This window comes from Nannospalax galili, unplaced genomic scaffold (assembly GCF_000622305.1).
Source record: "Nannospalax galili isolate Female #2095 unplaced genomic scaffold, S.galili_v1.0 scaffold149, whole genome shotgun sequence".
In the NCBI taxonomy this organism is placed as follows: Eukaryota; Metazoa; Chordata; class Mammalia; order Rodentia; family Spalacidae; genus Nannospalax; species Nannospalax galili.
The window spans coordinates 1521024-1543007 of NW_008359763.1; the positions used below are offsets into that span (position 1 = coordinate 1521024).

General features: G+C 47.5%; 1 protein-coding gene across 1 annotated transcript in view; it reads left to right on the top strand.

Annotated features, from left to right (window-relative positions):
• Iqca1 (IQ motif containing with AAA domain 1) overlaps positions 1-21082 on the top strand; it is a 180864-nt gene extending 159782 nt beyond the window's left edge. Inside the window, exons 17-20 of the mRNA XM_029558967.1 lie at positions 1956-2042; positions 8428-8605; positions 13387-13625; positions 20596-21082. Of these exons, the coding sequence (XP_029414827.1) occupies positions 1956-2042; positions 8428-8605; positions 13387-13625; positions 20596-20694 (603 nt within the window). The 3' untranslated portion in view covers positions 20695-21082. The remainder of the gene's footprint in view (positions 1-1955; positions 2043-8427; positions 8606-13386; positions 13626-20595) is intronic.
• The last annotated feature ends 902 nt before the right edge of the window (positions 21083-21984 follow it).

Below are 21984 nucleotides of genomic sequence, written 5' to 3' on the forward strand. Positions count from 1 at the left end.
ACATGTGTACTCTGGCTCTGATGTGTGTGTACTGGTTCTGACATGTGTACACTGATTCTAACGTGTACTCTGGCTCTGATGTGTGAGCACTGGTTCTGACATGTGTACACTGATTCTAACGTGTACTCTGGCTCTGATGTGTGAGCACTGGTTCTGACATGTGTACACTGATTCTAACGTGTACTCTGGCTCTGATGTGTGAGCACTGGTTCTGACATGTGTACACTGATTCTAACGTGTACTCTGGCTCTGATGTGTGAGCACTGGTTCTGACATGTGTACACTGATTCTAACGTGTACTCTGGCTCTGATGTGTGAGCACTGGTTCTGACATGTGTACACTGATTCTAACGTGTACTCTGGCTCTGATGTGTGAGCACTGGTTCTGACATGTGTACACTGATTCTAACGTGTACTCTGGCTCTGATGTGTGAGCACTGGTTCTGACATGTGTACACTGATTCTAACATGTGTACTCTGGCTCTGATGTGTGTGTACTGGCTCTGATGTGTGTGTACTGGTTCTGACATGTGTACACTGATTCTAACGTGTACTCTGGCTCTGATGTGTGAGCACTGGTTCTGACATGTGTACACTGATTCTAACATGTGTACTCTGGCTCTGATGTGTGTACTCTGGCTCTGACATGTGTACACTGATTCTAACGTGTGCTCTGGCTCTGATGTGTGTGTACTGGCTCTGATGTGTGTGTACTGGCTCTGACATGTGTACACTGATTCTAACGTGTGTACTGGCTCTGATGTGTGTGTACTGGCTCTGACATGTGTACACTGATTCTGACATGTGTACTCTGGCTCTGATGTGTGTGTACTGGCTCTGACATGTGAGCACTGGTTCTCACATGTCCCCTCTGCCTCTGATGTGTGTGTGCATGCTGTAAGGTATGCACTGGCTCTGATGTACACAGCACCTGTGCCTCATGCCTGGTACATACCAATCCCATTGCTCACTGTTGGCTTCCTCCTTAGTCACGCATTCTAAAGCCTGGAATTAAAATTTGGGACTCTGAATTCTCAGGCTTTGTAGTCTAAACTCCTAAAGCGTCCTCAACCATGCTGGTTCTGGCTGTTTGCTGCATGTCCTGGTGCACTAGGGGCTGTGGAAGCATCAGTCCAAGTGTTAGGCCACGCAGAATCAAGTTCAGTCAACATCCACTTGTTCTTGCTGGTGCATAATCTGATTTCTGGCCCTAACTTGCCACTTGGTATATAATGTCAGGGAAATAGACATGGCCTTCCTGCCCCTAGTGACTTTCTATGAGCTATCGAATGAATGACCTGGTTTAAAATCTTTTCATCCCAGGAAGTATATAAATAAGACTGCCTAACACTGTGGCTGAAAACGCCTTTGTCCACCACAATTTCATTATTGCAAAAGAACTTCGTTGTCACGGGGGTGATTTGAAGAGATTGATGGGTGTGTGGGCCATGGGTAAGTCCAGTCCCAACTTCATCCCAAAGCCCTGTCCAGTCTGGAGAGGTTCAGAGCTGCCTGCCAGGGGGAGCCTTGGCCACAGAGGCACAGGAAACTAACACGTAGCATCCAAGAGCCTGTGACGAAACTTTTCTCATGGTAAGCAAACTTGAATAACCCTGGGGACCGGCTGCAAGTCAGCCATGACTAAAACCTGTGGCCCCGTTCCTATTCACTCCCAGCAGAAAATTGTTGGTTTATTGAAAACCAAACCGAGCAGGGACTCGGGGTGCTGGAACAGGAATGCGTGTCCATTAAGACAGGCCCTCCACAGCGGAGGGGAGGCCACAGCCAGACCTCATCCTGTAGGCAGCTTCTGAGCTGCAAAGCCTCCCGTGCCATGGGGGGTAGGCAGGCGTGTTGGGGTGACCTCAAAGGTCTGCCTTCCTCAAGGCATTCCAGGGAGGCCTGCCATGTCCTGCTGTGGGACACCCAGCTCCAGGCCCGCTTCCCTCCCTCAGGTGGCTCGCCAGCTCCAGCCGTCTGTGGTGTGGATCCAAGACACAGAGAAAACCTTCCTCAGAAAAGTTCCCCAGGCTGAGAAGCTGGTAAGCGTGTCCCAGTGCTTTCTGCCTCTGACTTTTCCTTCCTCCCCAGGGCCCCTCACAAGGTCTGCCTCTACTTTTTAAAAAAAGTCTTTCAAGGGAGAAAAGGAGACAGATGTGGGACTTTTAAATTCTCCCACAGTAGGCCGCCTGCCCTAAGTGCTTGTCAGTATTTGAAAGAATCCAGAGGCTTGAGTCTTATGAGGTAAATTCAGAAGAAAACGGAGACAAGAGGGAGGATTTCAGCTCAAACATATGATTCAGAGGAAAGAAACAATTTAGAGAGCTCTGCTCGGCGATGACCAGGGGCACACATGGAGTTATTATTAGCATTTCCTATTGTTCATAATAATAAATAGCAAAGGATCTGAAATTCACAAACAAAGGCCGTCAACAGCCCAGATAAGTCCTTACATGGGGGGTCTCCAGGGAGTTTGGTCCCAATTGCTTCCTTCCTTCTTTTCTCCCCTTTCAATGGTCCCCTCCCCCACACTTCCCCCCACCAATCACCAGAAAATTTCCCACAGGTTAAAAAAAAAATTGCAGATACACAGGCCTGTTATCCCACACCAATTTACACCAAAGCAAATAGTGGTTAACTGTGAATTTCTGATTAAATTCGTAAGGATTTTAATCACTTTGGGTCCTTATGTATTATACATCATTTTCAGCAGGTAGAGATGATTTGGATAAAGAATAAAAGCTCAATCTTTTCTTCTCCAAATGAGTCCTGATTGCCCTGTCATTTCAGAAACTCTTAGGAGTCATTCATTATTTGAGCTGGGAATCTGGCAGTTAGCGCCCTCTGCTGGCCAGACTCTGATATTGGGGGGGTTCCAAAACTGAGGAATTGACCACAGAAAAATGACAGAGGATCAGGTCCTAAGTCTAAAGAGCAATGCAGGGCTGTGCTCAGTCAGGGGTCATACATATGACACCATTAGACATGTGCATCGCTGATGGGACAGGGTGACTTGCTCTCCCACGGGGACTTTAACCTGCGTGATGGGAAGACACTACCAAGTCAAAGAGTTCCAACCAGAACAGTCTCTGGGTTCAGGAAGCCTCCCTCCCACCCTCTCCTAAAACCACTTAGCTGTGTCAGTTGACTATCAGCAACCACAGCAATCTGAGTCTACAGTGAATCAGACAGATGTGGCCCGTCGAGAGGTCCAGAGACCAATGGGGAGGGCTGGAGGGCTTTGAGAAGCACTGGCGGCTGGAAGCAAAGCGAGGCTCAATAGGTACCTCGCATGTGGGGAGCCAGCAGGAGGTAGGAGGTTGGCAGAGGAGGGAGAGGATGGCGGTGCACGTGAGCCACCTCTCCAGACCATGCAGCAGCCTGTCTGTTCTCACCTCTCTGACCTCACAAATACCATCCATGGCTGAGTCTGCTCTATAGGCAAAGGAGGCCTCGCTGTCAGCAAATCAGACATTTCTTCTGCTCACTTCTGCTACAAGATCCTTAACTGTCAGAGGAATTTCCTGCCTTAAAGACCATAAGCCACATGGTCAGACAAGTCCTAGAATGTCCCCTGGACCCAGTGCTCTTTCTTCCTCCTGCCCAGCCATTATCCCAAAGACTTTCCTGATCTCCAAACTACCAAGGCCCAGAGAAGTAAGCATGAGTCCACGTCCCCATCGACCACAGCCACAGCACGAAGAGTAGGGCTGCTTGGCCCAGCAGAGTAGCTGTCTGCTTGGCTCAGGGGTTCTAGGAACGCCCCTGTGAAATCTCATCCACCATGACAGATTCCCCTTCAATGCCTCCTGCCTTGGCTTAAGGCCCCTCATGGTAAATGCGTGAAGCTCAGATCCTTCTGAGAAATAAAATGGAGAAGGGCTGGCTGGGCACCCACAGCTCCCGAGTATGGAGCCTAGGTCAGGAAGCCACACTCCTGGGTCTACCAGACCGGAGGCCTGGCTAGAGAGGGCAGGAAAAAGAGACAGGATAAACCCAGGAAGGGAACTCCCAGCAGCCCTGGGACAGAGACCTGGTCCTCTCTTTCAGAGAGAATGCGGAACTGGTAAGGGGTAATGGATTCAGAGCCAGGCTAAGTGCAGAGGCCACACCTTGACCTTTCCTAGACGCCACCCGTGGGCTGTAAGATCTATAGTATACACACTGGTTTCTCCTGCTATGGGGCTAGCCCTCTTGGTGTGTCCTTCTTCATCCCCTTAGCTCCCCTGGGTGCATACTAGACCTCCTGAGAACTGTCTGTTGGGGACCTCCTAAGAGCCAAAAAGATACAACACTCCAATCGCCTATCCTCCTGCTCCTGCGTCACCCCAGAAACCCTTGACAAGCCCTCAGGCCTCAGGAACCTCAGGAAAGTCCAACATCAGGGCCCCACCCTGGTTGCTCTTAGGAATCCGGCCCTGCCGTGGTGGGCCCCATCCAGTGCCCACCCCACGCTGCTCCGTCCGGTCAGTTGTCGTGTGGGAGTAGAAGGTAAAGAATGAGGCAAAAATGCCCGCTCCTGCGTTTTCTGCACCATTACCCTTTGTTACTTCATCTAGCCCGAGCCTTCCCCGCCGCCACAATAGGTCTCCACCTCCACCGGGGAATTGCTTGCTTTGTCGGCGTTGGCTGCCGTGCTCGTTTTGTGGCGTTAACTGCAGAAAAAGCAAATTGAAATTGCCGTGTAGATGCCACTAATTTGAAATTGCCCACATAATACAGTTGTGAGGAGCTGGCGGGCCAGCAGTGAGGGCTGGCGAATGTGGAGGTGGCCCCGCACCTCGGTGTGTAGATGTCACTATGGGCCCATCCAGGATCAACATTTGTCATCCAAATAGGCTACTTAATTTCAGCTGCCCCTGCCATGTCAGGCCATGCAAGCAGTAATATCATCTCCTGCCTCCGAAGGAAGAGCTGGGGCTGCCATCACCATAGCAACTGAGCTGCTGGGGGGGGGGAGGCTTGCCTCAGCCCGGCAGGTGTGTCTCCAGCCTCCCAGGACCGTCTGATCAGTCCTTCTGCCATTAATCTCTGGGCAGCTCACAGGTGCACCGCTCAGAGGCTATCACCCCTACAAGGCTTGTTTCCCCGCTCTGCTTCTCAAAGGACTAAACTAGCCCCTCTGTCTCCACCCATGTCTCAACCCACCAGCCTCAGCTTGTCCATCCCTGCTCCATAGACATCTCTCTGAAGACTACTTGTAAAACATTGTTAAGAAATTCTGAGACTTAAATAAACAAAGACATTTTGTGTGCATGGGTTACAGACTTAATGTAAAGACAACATCATCCCGGGATCCACTTACAGATTCAGTGAAACCCCCATAAATAGTCCTGCTGGTTTGTTCACATAGAAGTTCAAGAAATCCAGCCAAAATAATTTTTAAAAGAGACGCAAAGTTGTCAGGAGATCTCCAACAGTTCTCAATTTTATTTCCTAACTGCTACAATATTGCAAAGAGCAAAACCCATGTGTGATCCTGGCATCAGCAAAGAATGACATATAAATTAATAAGTAGAATGGTGGTCCAGAAATAAATCCCCACAGTCACAGGCAGCTGATTTTTGACAAAGGTACCAAGACGACTTAATGCAAACATTACCTCTCCAACAAATGGTGCTGGAACAGCTGGACAGAGGCATCTGTAAAGGAACAAATTTAACCCCTACCTCACACTGTATGCAAAAGTTAACAGGTAGTCCATCAGACCTGCAAGTAGGAATTAAAATAAATGCCCCTTAGAGAAAAATATCATCAACATATAAATATACGTATTTATACATAAATTTACATAAAAATAGTGACGGTGGGCTGGGCAATGGCTTCTTAGGTGTGACACTGAAAACACAAGCAACATAGAACATCTGCGTTTAGACCCTTAGTTGCAGGGGAGTCCATCAACTAGTTAAAAAGACACAGGGGACCCATGCCGAAAGGCCCCACCCGAACTAAGCCTCAGCTGCCGGGCAGAGACAGGACTAGTACAGATGGACAGGAAACCTTCTGGAAAAGCACCCATGAGGTGGGAAGTCAGAGGTAGAGTCTGTCCTGCCAGGAACTGTATTCTGACATAGAAGGAAAGGGCCTGGACCCCTCTCTGAATGAAGTGACAGGCACTTGCATTGCTGACTTTCAAAGCCCACAAGGCTCTCGTGATCTGGCTGCAGACCTGCCCCGGCCCCATCCCCTCGGTCTCCCCTTGGGCCTCTCTGGTCCTACAACCAGCCAGTACATCTGGACCTCGGGATTCTTTGCACTCACCGGCCTCTCCCTGGACCTCTTTCCCTGGTCCATAGGGCACCCTCCTCCCTGTCACAGCTCTGGGCAGATGGCATCTCGGCACTGTCCCTGTCGCTTGCCTCCCCTCCATGGCCCCTCCCTCCCAGCTCCGGCTCACTGGCAAGCCTTCTCTTTCTTCACCACACAGATCCGGTAACATGCTATCTAACCATTTGTCTGTGGACCTGTTTTTACCCTCTCTGCTGATGAGTCAGTTCCACAGGATAAAGATTTGTGTCAAGTGTGGTAACTGCCATGGATCCCACGTCTGACACACTTGTCAGCCCCATCTGTGTTTAATAAGCCAATCTGAGGGCCTATTACAGGAGACAAGAGAGGGGACTTGTAAACTCACATGAAAGGGCACGAGCCAGGGGCAGGTGTACTAAGCTCTGCCTAGCTCAAAGCTATCATTGCCACATTTTACAGATGAAGAGACTGGGGTGCCTTCCACCAATCAGAGCTACAAGTGGGACTTAAAGCCCATTATTAGAATCACTGTTGGAGGAAGGAGAAGGAGCCCAGGCTGGGGCCAGTGGGTGGAGGTGGGGGGGGCGACCTGGGCAGTGATACGACCATGCACTTGGGTTTCAATGCTGCCCCTACAGCAAGTGACACTCAGTACATAACTACCTCCAAAAGACTTGCACAGATCCTTGGACTAAGAGACTCTGGTGATGTTGGGGCTGCTGAGAACTGTGGGTACCTGGGGTACAGGGGGATCTGCCTCTGGAAGGGCAAATTATCTGGCATCACAAAGGTAAATAATAAAGAAGATAAACAGCTTGAGAATCAGTTACTCTGCACTTATTGAGCACTGTCTGTATGCCAGAGACCTTTGACCCAGCCTCCCTTCTTTACTTCAAAGCCTCTTTTCCTACCTGCCCCCCCCCATGTGAGAGGCCCTGAGAGCACCCCAGGGTGATGAAAGCCCCACAGAACTCTTACAAGGTTCTGAGATGAACAAATGGAAATTTTAAACAGTGAAAAGGTGGCCCACAGAATGGAAGCAAATATTTGCACAGCACTTACTGGCAAGAGACTGGTACCTAAAACATAAAAACTCCTACAGTGTAATAAAGACAACCAGTGTTTTTAACATGCTAAAGTTGTAAATACACATTTTTTCCCCAAAGTGGGCATGCAAATGACCACAAAGTTAATGAAGATACAGACTAGCACCAGCCACCAGCCAGTGGGGCAGCAGCCAGGGCTGGGCGTGAGCATCTCTGCCAGGCTCCTTCCCACGCATCCTTCTTTGCTGAGCTGTGCCAGTCAGGCTTAATTGCAAGATAGGGTGTTGCCCATGGCAACAGGGCCAGATCTGCCTCTCCCAGGGGTCCAGAGCAGAGAACCAATCCTCACTCCAACTTCTCCCTCATTAGTACTGATGTTATGCTGCAGTGATACAGCCCCAAGCGGCTGCCGAGGTGCTTCAGAGAGACGGCTGCCGAGCCTTCTGCGGCCAGGCATTTTTCCAACATGAAAGCTGGGACCTCGGATCCTCATGGTTACTCCATCAGTACAGTGAACCCTGAGTCCCTCTTCCAAAAAGCTCAGAGCAAAGCAGAGCCTCTGTCTCCGCACCCCACCCCCTCCACCCCCATGGGCTCCTTCCATTGGGAAATCAGCCTTAGGGGGATGGGGGCATTGAGAGGGTCAAGGTGCCAGTGCTCCTGCTCCGGCAGGTGCTTCCTTCCTTCTTAAATTCCAAGTCCGAATGCTAGAGGCTGAGGACAGGAAATTCCAACAATTAAAAATCACCGGAGGGGGCTGGAATGATAGCTCAGTGTGGCTAAGAGCACTGACCTGGGTTCAGTTCCCAACGCCCACATGGTGTCTTAACAAATCGTCCATAACTCCAGTTCCAGGGGATTCGACAGCTCCTTCCGACTCCGTGGGTATTGCATGCACACGGTGCATTTACATACATGCAGGCAAAAGCATGCAAACACAAAGATAAAAATAAACTTTACTAAAAGATCACTCAGGGTAGGAAGCGCCTTCCAGGGCTCATCTGGGAACAGGGAATCTGCTCAGAGCCTCGAGCCGACTTTGCGAAACCTACGTGTTTTCCTACTACAGAACGTTTTCTCCCATTCAGCTTTCTCTGTGTGAACTAATCTTTCCCTTCTCTCTTCCTCCCAGAATGAACCAAAACGCCTGAAAAAGTACCTTCCAAAACTCCTGAAACTCCTAAAGCCAGACGATAGAGTCCTGCTGGTGGGAACCACACAGCGCCCTTTTGATGCTGAAATTCAGTCTTTCTGCAGAGTTTACCAGAAAATTATTTTGGTTCCCAGACCAGATTACGCTTCCAGATACGGCAAGTATTGTAAGGCCTTTCTCTACAGCACCCATCTATCTTGACACAGTGTGACCCTGGCTTCATAAATCATCACCATACACAAAGCACTGGAGGATTTGGGGACCCCTTATGCCTCTGCCCTTCTAGGGCTTGCCTATCATGGAGGACCACACAACTCACACTGGGGTTCTCTCCAGCCAGCCAGCCTCAGAACAGAGAAAAGGTGTATTTGGTGGATGTCACGGGAGACTTTAGAGGAAAGGACGTTTCTTCGGCTCTATCACCTTGGTCAAAATGAGGCCAGCTCAGGGGCGACAGGCTGCCCAACGATGCAAGGAGTCCATACGGAGGGAGGCGCAACGGCAGCCACACTCCCGGTGACCACAGCTGAGGTCTCAGCCAGCGCGTCCCCACCGTCCTCTCCCCTCTTTTCCTCCCCTTTTTGTTCTACATATGTCGGGTTAGTACAGTAAGGTGGGGGTGTCATTCATTTCAAGTCACCACAGCAGCATTCTTTGCTCTGGATTGAATGGTTGCTGTTGTTTGACAAAACTACAGGCCCTTTAGAAACGAAGCTATCGATGTGCATCACGGTGATTTTGCTCTGTGACAAAACGCCAGGCATCTCCGAGGACTGGGTCACATTATGGATCCCTTCCTCAGCCTCTTGCGGCATCAGTGTCATGGTGGAGAAGGAGACGGTGTCCCTTCCCCCGTGGTAAGAAAGCACCTCTCCTGGGCCCTGGCCCCATCCACCAAGCGCCTGCTTCTCACATATTTCTTTCCTGATGGTGATTTGTTCGGGCGCCACTCCTGCTGACTTCATAAACGCTGCCCCTCGTTTCCCGCAGTAACCTTGAAGCCTTCATAGTTGTCCTAGCGGAGCATCTGTCTTAAAGAAAGACGGCTCCTGCCTTAGCAGTGCTCAGAACTGGTTTCTCCCATCCTGGCAGTCCGAGGCTGCAGATCCATAGCTGCTCAGCCATCCGTCTGCTGGCAGCAGAGCCACAGAGGTGTTTGAACACATTCCCACCCCACTTGTCAAAGACCCCAGGACTGAGTGGGGTCAGTGGGCACAAACAGGCCAGGGGGACAGCTGGGGGACACACAGTAAGGTCTACTAGACATAACTCAGTGTCTGCCTTCCCTCTTAGCCCCCAAATCATGCCGCTGTGCAAAGAAACACCCCCTGATTGATAAATGCCTTGTCTGATCCGCAGAAGCCCCCTGGACCGCCTCCTCTCCAGAGCCCTAATGCTTCCCTCTCACTGCACTTCCCCAGGGTCTTTCTGGCTAATTACACAATTCATCATAGGCCCCGCCTGGCCGGAGTGTGATGGGATGAGCCCCGGTGACGTCTTCAGATTTGTTTGGAATTCAAGGCCCCAGAGGGTCAGCCACTCACTCAAAGCATATCATTCATATCTTCCACCTGTGAATCCCAAGATAAAATGAATGTTAAGATACTGTGGCATGCTGAGTCCAGCCGGGATGGGGTCACTTGGGGGCATCAAAAGCTGACGGAACCAAGGCAGAGCCCAGGTTCTTCCCCGTTTCCTTAATGGGTTGATTAGTCTGTGGAAGTGAGGAGCCCTTCCCTTTTAAGAGGGAAAGTCACATACAGAGACTGGAGAGAGGATTCAGGCAGTAAAGTTCTTGTTACACAAGCGTGAGAACCTGAGTCTGAATACCCAGCACCCACCTAAGTGCCAGGCATGGTGCTGCACACCGGTAATCCCAGCACTGGGCAGAGAGAGACAAAGAAGAGCCCTAGAGCTTGCTGGCCAGCCAGTCTAGACAAGCCAGTGAACTCCAGGTTCAGCATGAGACCCTATCTCAAAAAACTAAGGTGAGAAAAATTGAGGAAAATATCCAGCAGCAGCATATGAACACATACACGCACATGCACACATACACGCACATGCACACACACACATGCACACAAAATAAATACAATCCCCACTAGAGGGCCCTTCAATGCCTTGAGTACTCGAGTTCTGACAGGGTCCTTACCCCACATCACACCAGCCCCAGGATTTCCATGCGCCTGCCCTTCCCACCTGAGCTCTGGGTCACACTGGCAGTCTGCCAGTCCCAGGGCTCACTATGGCACTCCTGTCTCTACTAAGACTCTCTACACCAGGTCCATAACCATAGGCCCTGGGGGCAGCCACTCAACTGTCAAGAGCTCAAAGTAACTTTGTAAAACATCACAGCCATGGTCTTTTAAAATCTAATAGATCAGGTTTGTCATCCATGAGGTTAAGTCAAGCCTGGTCCTCTCGCCTACTCTCTGGGTCCCAAGGTGACTGTGGGCAGGTGGGCAAGTTCTGCCACTGCCCTCAAACCTACCCCTCCACTCACAGTGGTAATATTTAAAATATAATCAGTGTTGAGTGTACATTGAGGAATTTTCACCAAAATGCTACACAAATAGCAGCATCATGTATTTCTTTATTTAAAACAATTTTTAGTTCATGTACAAAGCAATGGGTTTCATTAAAACATTGTCACACATAGGGGCTGGAGAGCTGGTTCAGTGGTTAAGACCACTGGTTCCTCTTGCAGAGGACCTGGGTTCGGTTCCCAGCATCCACATGGTGTCTAATAACCATCTATAACTCCAGTTCCAGGGGATCTGATGCCCTCTTTTGACTTCCATGGGCATTATACAACACAGGTGCATTTACACACATGCAGGCAATGTGCTCATACACATAAAATAGAAATAATAAAATATTTTTAGAACACTGTCAGGCATGTATATCATTGTAGCTGGCTGATGGCCAACTCCCACCACCCTCTCTGCTCCCTCCTCCCCCCACCTTCTGGAGTTATAGATACAGATTTAGATATAGATACAGATATAGATAGGTAGATTTAGATAGTTTCTGCATATGAGAGACCTGGCTGCACCAGGATTCCTGCACTCCATGACTGACAGGTCCTTACTGGTGATGAGATTGCTCATGCTGGGTGATTGGATGATCTGGCCAGGGACCATCTAAGGCTGTTACTACTGCAGCGAGGGTGGGGGAGGGGGCTCTGCCTCTGGGGTGCCATGGCTCCCAGTGCCCCGCACAGACAGTTCTACCTACACCACAGGCAGCAATTCTGTTCCTGTGCACCAAGACTGAAACCATCTTCTTTCCCCGCCTTGATGACTACTGGGGCTCATCTTAGGGACCTTGCCTGTGACTCATCCTTCCCTCCTCATCCAGCCAGAGTCACTTCTCGGATTCACTGGTGCTTTCTGTAGATGGGCCAGATCTGGGCAGAAGCCATAGTCATTGAGCTGCTGTCAGTTGTACCAGGGTCATATTTCTTGACTTCTAACTCTGTGGCGGTTGTATTTAGGTGGGGACTCTCCCCACCTTCCGTGATCTGTCTTTACAGGTCATACTTCAAAAGTCTTTGTAGCTGATCTTTCACGATTGATGTCTTAATAAGGGTTAAAACCTTCAATGCAAGGATAATAGTTTGAGTAACAGTAACAGTGCGGCTATGGACAAGGCCACACCACACTGGCCTCACACGCCTCATGGTCGTTGCTCTGCTTCCTTCTCCAGCATCTTAAACACACCAAGGAAGCAGCTGGATGGCTCCAGGAAGTTAGATGTAGCTTCAAGCTAATCAGGGGGTCTCTGTGGCCCCAGCTGGTCTCCCTACAGGATTCCAAACCCATCACTTCTAATCCTTTAGCAACTCAGCTCACCCAAGGGCATTGCACCCCTACCAGGAAGCCAGTTGGGGTGAACTGTGAAATAGCTCCCAGCCCAGCAGTAGTCTCTCTAAATGTGAGCCATGGGTCCCCACAAGCCACTGTAACCCCCACAGCAGAATCCTGCATCTTCACCGGCTTTGGGTGGAAGGATTTGCATCATGAGATTATTGAATAGACCCAGGACTGACCCATACCCTGACCTATCTATCATCAGATCTCATTGGAAGGGTCGTTTTTTTAATACAATTTCAGTGTTCCTTGGGGAAGTTGAAATGCTTTAGAAAGGCCTGACCAGAGCTTCTGAATGAAGAGACAGACCTCAGTCTGGAAACAGCAAGCACCTTAAAGCTGTCTGAGTAGCAGGATGTAACTCTTGGGATGTGACATTATTTTGAGCATCATACAAGAGTTCATTCTGTCTCTGAAGTTAAGCATCAAGAATCATTTTATGATTCATTTTTACAGTGTCCCTGTGTTGTTACTGAAAGGCCTCATTGCGCAGTACTGATCCCAGTACTGATCCAGTGGACTGCAGTCGGCCAGTGTGTCTACAGTTGTTGGGGGGACAACAAGGTTCTCTATTTAGTCCAGTATATGATGTTCTACAGAGCCTGGTACCAGCTAATTAAAACTGGAATCTGTATTCTTATTCCAAATACAAAAACAATTACAAGAAATCAGGGCTGGAGAGACATCTTAGTAGCTAAGAGCACAGGTTGCTCTTACAGAGGACCCAGGTTTGGTTCCCAGCACCCACATGGCAGTCAACAATGGTCTGTAATTCCAGTTCCAGGGGATCTGATTCCTTCTACTGGTCTCTATAGGCACTGCATACACACCGTACACATACATATGTGCAGATAAAACACCCCTACATACAAAATAGCAAAAACTTCTTTTTTAAAAAATATAAGAAATGAACTTCACAATTAAGAAAAAAAATAATCTGCCACTTATCCAAACTCACTTGATTACACTTACTCAAGACAGGGTTTTGTATGGAAAACTGGGCTAGCCCTGTTTACTCTACAGTGACGCTTGTGCTCTGTCTTTCCCGCCATCTTGTATGGAACAGTCCTCTGGAAACATATCATTCAACGCCATGGAGGTGTGCTCACAAACTCCTTGAATGTCAGCTGCCTGTCGAAGGTCACCGATGGCTTCACGCAAGGTCAGATTGTCAAAGCGGTCAAAGATGTGCTCACAGACCACAGAATCCGGCAGCAGGCTCACAAACCACTCACCGCTGAGGAGTTCATTGCTATGATGACCAACATGAATCCAGTGTACAAAGAGGAAGAAGAGAGCTTTAAGGTAACAGAAGACCCAGCTGGCCAAATCTTAGGCAAATACTTCTCATATAACCAACCTCCCTCCCTCCCTCCCTCCTTCCAGTTTCCTGGGCTGTATGGATTTGAATTCTGCCACATACAATGAAATTTGATATTTGCCATTTTTTTGAGATCACAAACTCTTTTGAGCCTCAGCAATAAGCCATTTATCTGTGCACTCTATTTGAGCCTAGGCAGTAGAACACGTCTTCCAGATCGCAGGAAAGTCATTATCGGTGGCCTTATAAACAGCCAAACCATAGACTAATGTAACAGCATCAAAACCAGTAGTTTCAGAGCTGGGAGTGTAGATCAGTCATAGAGTGTTTGCCTAGCATGCATAAAACCTTAGGTTTAGTCCCTAACCCTACCAAAAACAGACAAAACCTCTCTCTCTTTCTCTTTCTCTCTCTCTCTCTCTCTCTCTCTCTCTCTCTCTCTCTCACACACACACACACACTCTCTCTCTCTCTCTCTCTCTTATTTTGCATTCACTTTGTATTTCATATTATGGAACCATATTATAGCATAAAGAAAATTCTCCCCTACGTATATTTCAAACCAAAGCCGTTTGGCCCCTGTCCTCCGTGGTGTCCTCCCTTTCTCCACCTCCTGGGCATCTCAGTAATAAACACAACTCATCAAAATTTAGTTTGCAAGTGTATGAGCCATTCTGACACTGCAGATTTTTCGATCCAGAGATCCAGAGAAAACCCAGAGCTGTCCTCCGAGGGCCCCTTTTCTAAGAGGAATGAAGCTGCCAGCAGTCCCGTGCCTTCCCATTCACGAAGCAGGGCCAAGGCACAGTCAAGGTGGAACCTTCATCCCAGGTGCCCAGGCCAGCAGGCACTCCTCAAAGCCTGCTTTCCCTCCTTCAGATCAATGTGAATAGAGTCGTGTACCATTCCCATCTCTAAAGTAACTCTCCCTTGGCCAACTGGGAAGTTGAGGGAGGAGAGCACCCCTGTGGAACTGAAGGTCACCACAGTGTCACGCCATAACCAAAAGGGGCCTTGAAATTTTCATTCAAGACTCTCACCCCCAGGAGCCTACTTAACATTACGCTATTTTCCCCCTAGAATGAATTCCTTTTCTATCAAGGCTGAAAAACTATTTCCCTCCTGATTTGCCCCCGGGAAGTGAAAAGTAATCAGAGTAATGACCCCAGCAGTAATGGTCTAGGTGATGGGGTGGTGAGTGTTTTCTGTATGGATCCAGAGAGGGAGAACTTGAGGCTTCAAGAGCTTTGCAGCCTCAGCCCCAGCCATCAACTCTGAACCATAGCACAGGCACACTCGGTAAAAAAAAAAATAATAAGTGTGACTGTTTCAATAAAACTTTATTAGCAACAACAAACAACAGGCTAGATTTACCGAATAAGCTGTATTTTGATGACCCCCAGCTCTAGTAAAAACTGGAAGAACATCTTTAACACTAATCAGTTTGCTGAGCATTTGAATTTATAGTCTGTTCTTTAATTGTTTAAGTTCGCATTCTGTGGTCTGGAGAGATGGCCTGGAAGTTAAGAGTACTGGCTAGTCTTGCAAAAGACTCACATTTGGTTACCAACACCCACCATCTGTAGCTCCAGTTCCCAGGAGTCCTGATGCCCTCATCTGGTCTCTGTGGGTATTGCGTGCACATGGTGCACTTAAATCATGCAGACAAAATACTCATACACATAAAACTAAAATTAATTAAAATTAAATTAGCATTGTTAGGTTAAATTTAAATTTGGTTCTTAATATACAAATATCATCTTCCAGGGATATAACTTTTTCTGAAATTCTGCCTTTTTTACCCCTTTCTGAAACACCAATTTTCCTCCTTATTTTGAAGACTTTGGTTTAGTGTGTTCAAACCTAAAGCTGGGTTTTGAACTTTGCAAAGTGATGTCTAGGAGTCGTCTGTGCCGGGTGTTTGAAGGCTGGCTGTGTTGTTCAAGAAAAGAAAAGTCACCCTGCTGTGACCCGGGTGAGAGTGCACGTGCCTCTCACCTCCATCCTTGGTGGATCCAGCCATTGTCTTCATTTGTTTACAAAACTGAACCCTTTTCCCTCCCACCTCCACTTTACACCCCGGTCCATAGCAGCACCAGGTGCAGTGGCCCCGAGTAGTTGTTCAGTAAATGTGTTAGTGACACCTTTCTGGAGAAGATGAGCAAATGGGATGATTCCATCAGATCCCTGGGTAATGTGAGACTACTGCCTTCTAGGGATGTGTCAGAACGAACTCATCCAGATCCTTCCAGAACATTTGATCCTGTTGTGTGGACATGGTAGAGAAAACATGTAATGATGAGGATGATACAGCCACAATTTAGACCTCACAATCTCCTACTTTACAAGGCGCCTAATATGTACAGGGGTGTGGTGGGTGGAATCATAGCTCTTCAAAGACGTCCACACTCTAATACATGGAGCTTACAGGCAAAGGGGTGGTAAGTCTACTATCAGCGGATCCTAGGACCGACACTAGCCTGAACTATTCTGACAAGTTCAATATGATTCTGAAAAGCAGAAGAGGGAACCAGAGACAGGGCACCTGGAGAGAGACTTGCTGGCATCTCAAGGAGCCCAGTGTCACCAGCCTGCGGATGGAGGAGCCAGAGGCCAGAAGAACAGAGTGTCTGTGGAAGCTAGAAAGAGCAGGGCCTCCAGGGAGGGACACAGCCCTGCAGACGCCTTGACCTCGGCCGGGTGAAATCCATTTCAAACCGTGGCCTACAGAACTGCAAGACCATAAATGTGCTGCTTTAAGCACTAAGTTTGAGTAATTTGCCAAAGCAACGATAAAGAAAGGAAAACAATACAGGAGACAGTCATTCGTTACAGGGCACTCAGCCAAGAGCACAGGGCTGTGTGCAATTCATGGCTTGCTCCAAAGCCAAATTCATTAGCTATATTCTGGGCCATAGAAATAGGAATTCTGTAAATTAAGAACTCAACACTAAGTACTTGGCCGTTTCACTCATAAAAATATAGCGAAGGCTAAGAGAAGAAAGAGTGAGTCCCTAGGTACCTCAGAGACGGGAGCAAACTTCTGAGCCAAGCACTTGGCTGATATTCTGCAGAGCGTGAGACACCTCTGTACAGAGATCCCTATGCCCAAGTGATGCAGAGCTGCGTTCTGCACAGAGCTGGGTGCTGGAGGATCTCCACCAGGGAGCCTGTGGAATAAAGGTCTCCTCTAAGACATCAAAGACCATGCCTGAGCAAGTCCATCAGGACTCCAAATTTCCACCACTTTCAGAGTACCAGAATCTCACCTTGATATACCAATACATTTCACAAAATTACATGGTGTCATTTAAAAAAAAAGAAACCTGACATCATATCAAAAGCAAATAGAGAACCATTCTGTGTGGAAGCTCATCCTGCAAAGGACATCTGATTCCTACAGCAGGCATGATCCTTGCTAAAGGAGAAAATATGCCCCGGGGAGACTGCGCAGATACAAATTACAGAGTTGGTAGTGCTAAGAACTTAGAGAACATTCCCAGGGGGACTGCTTAGTATAACTGAATAATAAAAACCAGAAACATGGAGCTGGAGAGACGGCTCGGCGGTTAGAACACTGGCTGTTCTAGCAGAAAACCCGGGTTCGCATCCCAGCACCCACATGGCAGCTAACAACTGTCCGTAACTCCAGTCCCAGGGGACCCGACAGCCTCTTCTGTCCTCCCCGGGCATTGCATGACACGGGTGCACTTACCTACGTGCAGGCAATACAGGCATACACATAAAAAAATAATAATAATAAATAAAATTTTTTTTTAACCCAGAAACATTACAAGGGTAAAGCACACAAGAAAAAGAACCACGTAGAATGCTGATGCTGAAAAATTTAAACATTAAAGCAGAAGCTCAGCAAATGCTGTCTGCTAACTGAACACAGCTAAAGGAGGAGTGCTAGAAAAAGGGTCAAAGAATATTCCACAGAATGCAACATAAAGGAAAATGAATTCGAGTTGGCAAGATGGCTCAGCGGGTAGAGTGCCTGCCACCAAGCCTACTGACCTGAGTGTGATCCCCAGGACCCACGTGATAGAGGGAGAGAGCCAACACCCTCAAGTTGTCCTCTGACCTCCACATACACAAAAGCACACGTACACCCACATGCATAAATAACAGCACAGAAAGAAAAGTAAATAAAGGACATTGAGTTATGGATGAAAGATGGTAAAGTCGCTGCTTTCGTGACTAGGACTTTGACATCCTGGTATCACCAAGGATTTTTTTAGTATTTTATTTATTATTTTTATTTTATGTGTACGAGTATATTGCCTGCATATAGGTAGGTGCACCCGTGTTGTGCACTGCCCGAGGAGGTCAGAAGAAGGCATCAGATCCCCTAGAACTGGAGTTACAGGTGGCTGTTAGCCACCATCTGGGAACTGGGAGCTGAACCTAGGTCCTCTGTTAGCCACGATTTGGGTGCTGGGAACTGAACCCAGTTCCTCAAATGCTCTTAACTGCTGAGCCATCTCTCCAGCCCCTCACCAAGAATTATTACCTCCACACCATCCATGTAAAACCTGGTTCTGTGACTGGAGTCGGGACCTTATAGAAGCAACTCCACAATTGCTTGGGTGGAGGAATGAGAGCGATGGAGAAAAAGTAAAACTTTCCACTCAAAATGAATGTGAAAATGAAAAGATGAAAACATTTTAGAAAATCTAGTGTTACGTACAATCTGACAAAAGGGTTTGACGAAATACAATCAAGACGTTCAAGAAAATAAGTGAAAACATGACTTTTCCTAGAAATGTACTTTGAAACAAAAAAATGAAATTAAATAATATGATAATTATCTTTAAAGCACAAAGACAATGCTTATAAATGAAAACACAAAAGTTAACATTGAATGACAAAAGAAGAGAGAGGTGCGAGCCGTCAGCTAGACGTGGTCCAAGGGCAGATCTCTTGGCTGGAAAGTGGTCCTGGGGTGTTCCCAAGAAGGCGGCACAGAAAGCCAAAAGGACAAAACCCATTTACGTAAAACTACAATCCACAGAAGATGGGTGAGGCATTGACGCTCAACTAACAGAAATTCTACAAGACAAGAACACGAGACGAATCTGAAGAAATACTTGCCGAGAATCTCCCCAAATTAAAAGTATGCAGTGTCAGATTAAATTGTTTGCAATCTAAGAACAAGGTAACAAACCAGGCTTACAAGCCACCAGAATACCACAAAGAAACAACATAAACAATCAGGCATTTCTTTGACAAGAGATGTCAGAGGACAGCGGCTTATAACCTTCAAAGTGCTAAAGGAAAATGAACATTTAGCCCATGTTTCTATCCAGCTAAACTACCACCCACAAGACAGGAGAAAGCAAAGACATTTTTAAAAATATCTTATTTATTATTTTATGTGTGTGAGTGTACTGCCTGCACGTATGTGAGCGCACCCGTGTCCTGCAATGCCATGGAGGTCAGAAGAGGGCTTCAGATTCCCCTGGAACTGGAGTTAAGGACGGTTCGTAGCCACCATGTGGGTGCTGGGAATCAAACCCAGGTCCTCTGCAAGAGCAGTCAGTGCTCTTAACTGCTGAGCCCTCTCCCCTCAAAGACATTTTGAGACCGATTACTGAAATGGTCTCCCACTCATAGAGAGCAATTTGGCAATAGCTAATTGAATCATATCTTGTAATTCTCCAGGAATTCTATTTCTGTGTATAGTTCACAGAGAAGTTCTCGTGTCTAGGGAGCCGTGTGAATCATGACCAGGGACTGGAGGGATGGCTCGGTGGTTAAGAGCACGTGCTGCTCTTGTAGAGGACCTGGGTTCAGTTCCCAGCACCCACACATCAGCTGGCTCACAACACTGTAACTCCAGCTCCAGAGGATCTGATGCCCTCTTCTGGCCTCCATAAGTACCTGTGCACATATGTACATAGCCACACATACACACACACTCACACACACACACACACATACACGCAGAGAAAAGAATAAATAAAATGGTTTTTAATTGTGAGTTATAAGAAAATTAATAGATAACATATAGTCATTTACTGAGATTATTACTATAAGGTTTATAAACTGAAATATGGAACCAGGGAGATGGGTTTAGTGGTTAAGAGCACTGGCTGTTCTTGCTGAAGACCCAGGTTCCAATCCCAGCACCCACATGGCAGCTAACAACCATCAGTAACTCCAGTTTCAGGGGATCTGGCGCCTTCTTCTGGCCTCTGCAGGCATTGTACAACACAGGTGCACTTACATATATGTAGGCACAACAGATACATAAAAATTTTTTAAATATAAGAAAATAGACTGAACTGTTTCTCAGGTATCAAATAAAAGGCCATCAGTGGGGAGGGTTTCAATCACTCAGTGACTGTCTGGTGTTTTTGGTTTCATTATTGCTGCCATATTTCTCACAGCGTGTCCCTCAGAGCATGTGAGTGACTTCCTACCAATCACTGTGAGCCAGGGGGCCGGGCACATTAATTATCAGGATAGCCATATCCTCAGGTGAGCAGGGTTGTTGGTTAGAGTCAGCCTGCAATTCTCTAGAACTACAAACTCTTTTGAGGAGAAGTTTCGAACCACAGAGAAACACAGATTAGAAAACTCAGGAGATGTGAGATGTCTGCACTAAGCACACGCCAAATGCCTGGAGTCTGACGGCCACTCAACTGTCCCCTTCTTTTTATTTTTATGCGTATGAGCTTTTGCCTACATATATGTAAGTGTACCCGTGTGTGCAATACCCGTGGAGGCCAGGATCCCCTGGAACTGGAGTCATGTCTGGTTGTTGGCCACCATGTAGGTGCTGGGAACTGAACCCAGATCCTCTACAAGAGCAGCCAATGTCCTTAGCCACTGAACCATCTCTCCGGCCCCACTCCCCGCTTCTTAGCAGGTGTGTGTCTTCACCGTGTGGAGCATCTCAGTGTATTCATGTTGTTTGATGGTTCCCTAAACATCCTTTTATTGCAGAACTGGTATGCCAAAACCCCTCTGGCCAAAAGGCGACTCTTGGCACTAACAGTTGGTGGAAGCAAAGAGAAGGACAAGAAAGGGGAGAAGAAGAAGTAACTCCTTCCCGAGGAGCCAGCCTGAGTGTCTGGGATGAGGGCCCCAGGTCCTCGGGGAGAGGCTCACCCCTGCCCACCCAAAGAAGACTGAGGAGAAGAAGCTCGGGCGCCAGCAGCCACACATAGAGCTGCATGTTCCCACCGCTGAGCTCACTAACACTTCCGGAGGCTGAACACCAAGCCAGGTGTCCTTTGCAACATCTACTGCTCATCACTGGTCCTTGACCCGTGTAAATGTCTATAATTTAAATCTGCTTTTCACATGCCCCATACTCTTTCCAAGTTAAACATTCGTCAGTATTAGCATCAAAATTTAAATGTGATAGAGAAGGCTCTTGTGACAAGTACGCTATAATTGTATTGTCAGTACACTAGCTGTTCATTAATCTGTACGCACTGTATGTTTTCTTGCACATATTTTAATAAATTAATTTTTGCTGTAGTAATATATATTACATAGTGAAATAAAGCTGTTTTCCTTGAATAGACTCAATAATTTGGTCGCTGGAGCTAAATGAAGTCTTAACTGTGAAGTCTGTCAGCCTCCTTGCATTGAAGATGAGGCTCAGGAAGTCTGGGTTCCCCCATTAATACTTAGACCACTGGGCTGATGTGACTGACCTGTTCAGTGTCCCACAGAGGCACCCTGACCTCCGTAAGCCAAAGACTTGGCAAAAACCACAACATAAAAATTGGATAGGATGGGGCTAGAGAGATGGCTCAGCACTTAAGAGCACTTACTGCTCTTCCAGAGGACCCGGGTTCAGTTCCCAGCACCCACATCAGGCGGTTCACAACTGCCTGTGACTCCAGATCTAGATCTGAAACCCTCTCTGGCCTCCTCAAACATATACACACAAGTGCATAAACCCACACACAGACACACATATACATAATTAAAACATAATAAAAGAGCCAGGTGTGGTGACACACGCCTTTAATCCCAGCACTCGGGAGGCAGAGGCAGGCGGACCCTCTGTGATTTCGAGGCCAGCCTGGTCTACAGAGTGAGTTCCAGGACAGCTGGGGCTACAGGGAGACCCTGTCTCAAAAAGACCAAAATAATAATAATAATAAGTTTTATTCCCGACTTAATAAATGCCTTTTAAATAAAAATGGGATAAAGGCAGGTAAAATAAAATCCAAGTGAAAAAAACGTAAAGGGAAAAATATTTAAGGATAGGTGAGTAAAGGATTCAGAAGATAATTTTAAGCTTTGTAAGAACATGAGGGACCCCTGGGTGGAAGTCATCCACCTCAAAACTCTGTTGAGAACACAGTTCCAGGAAGG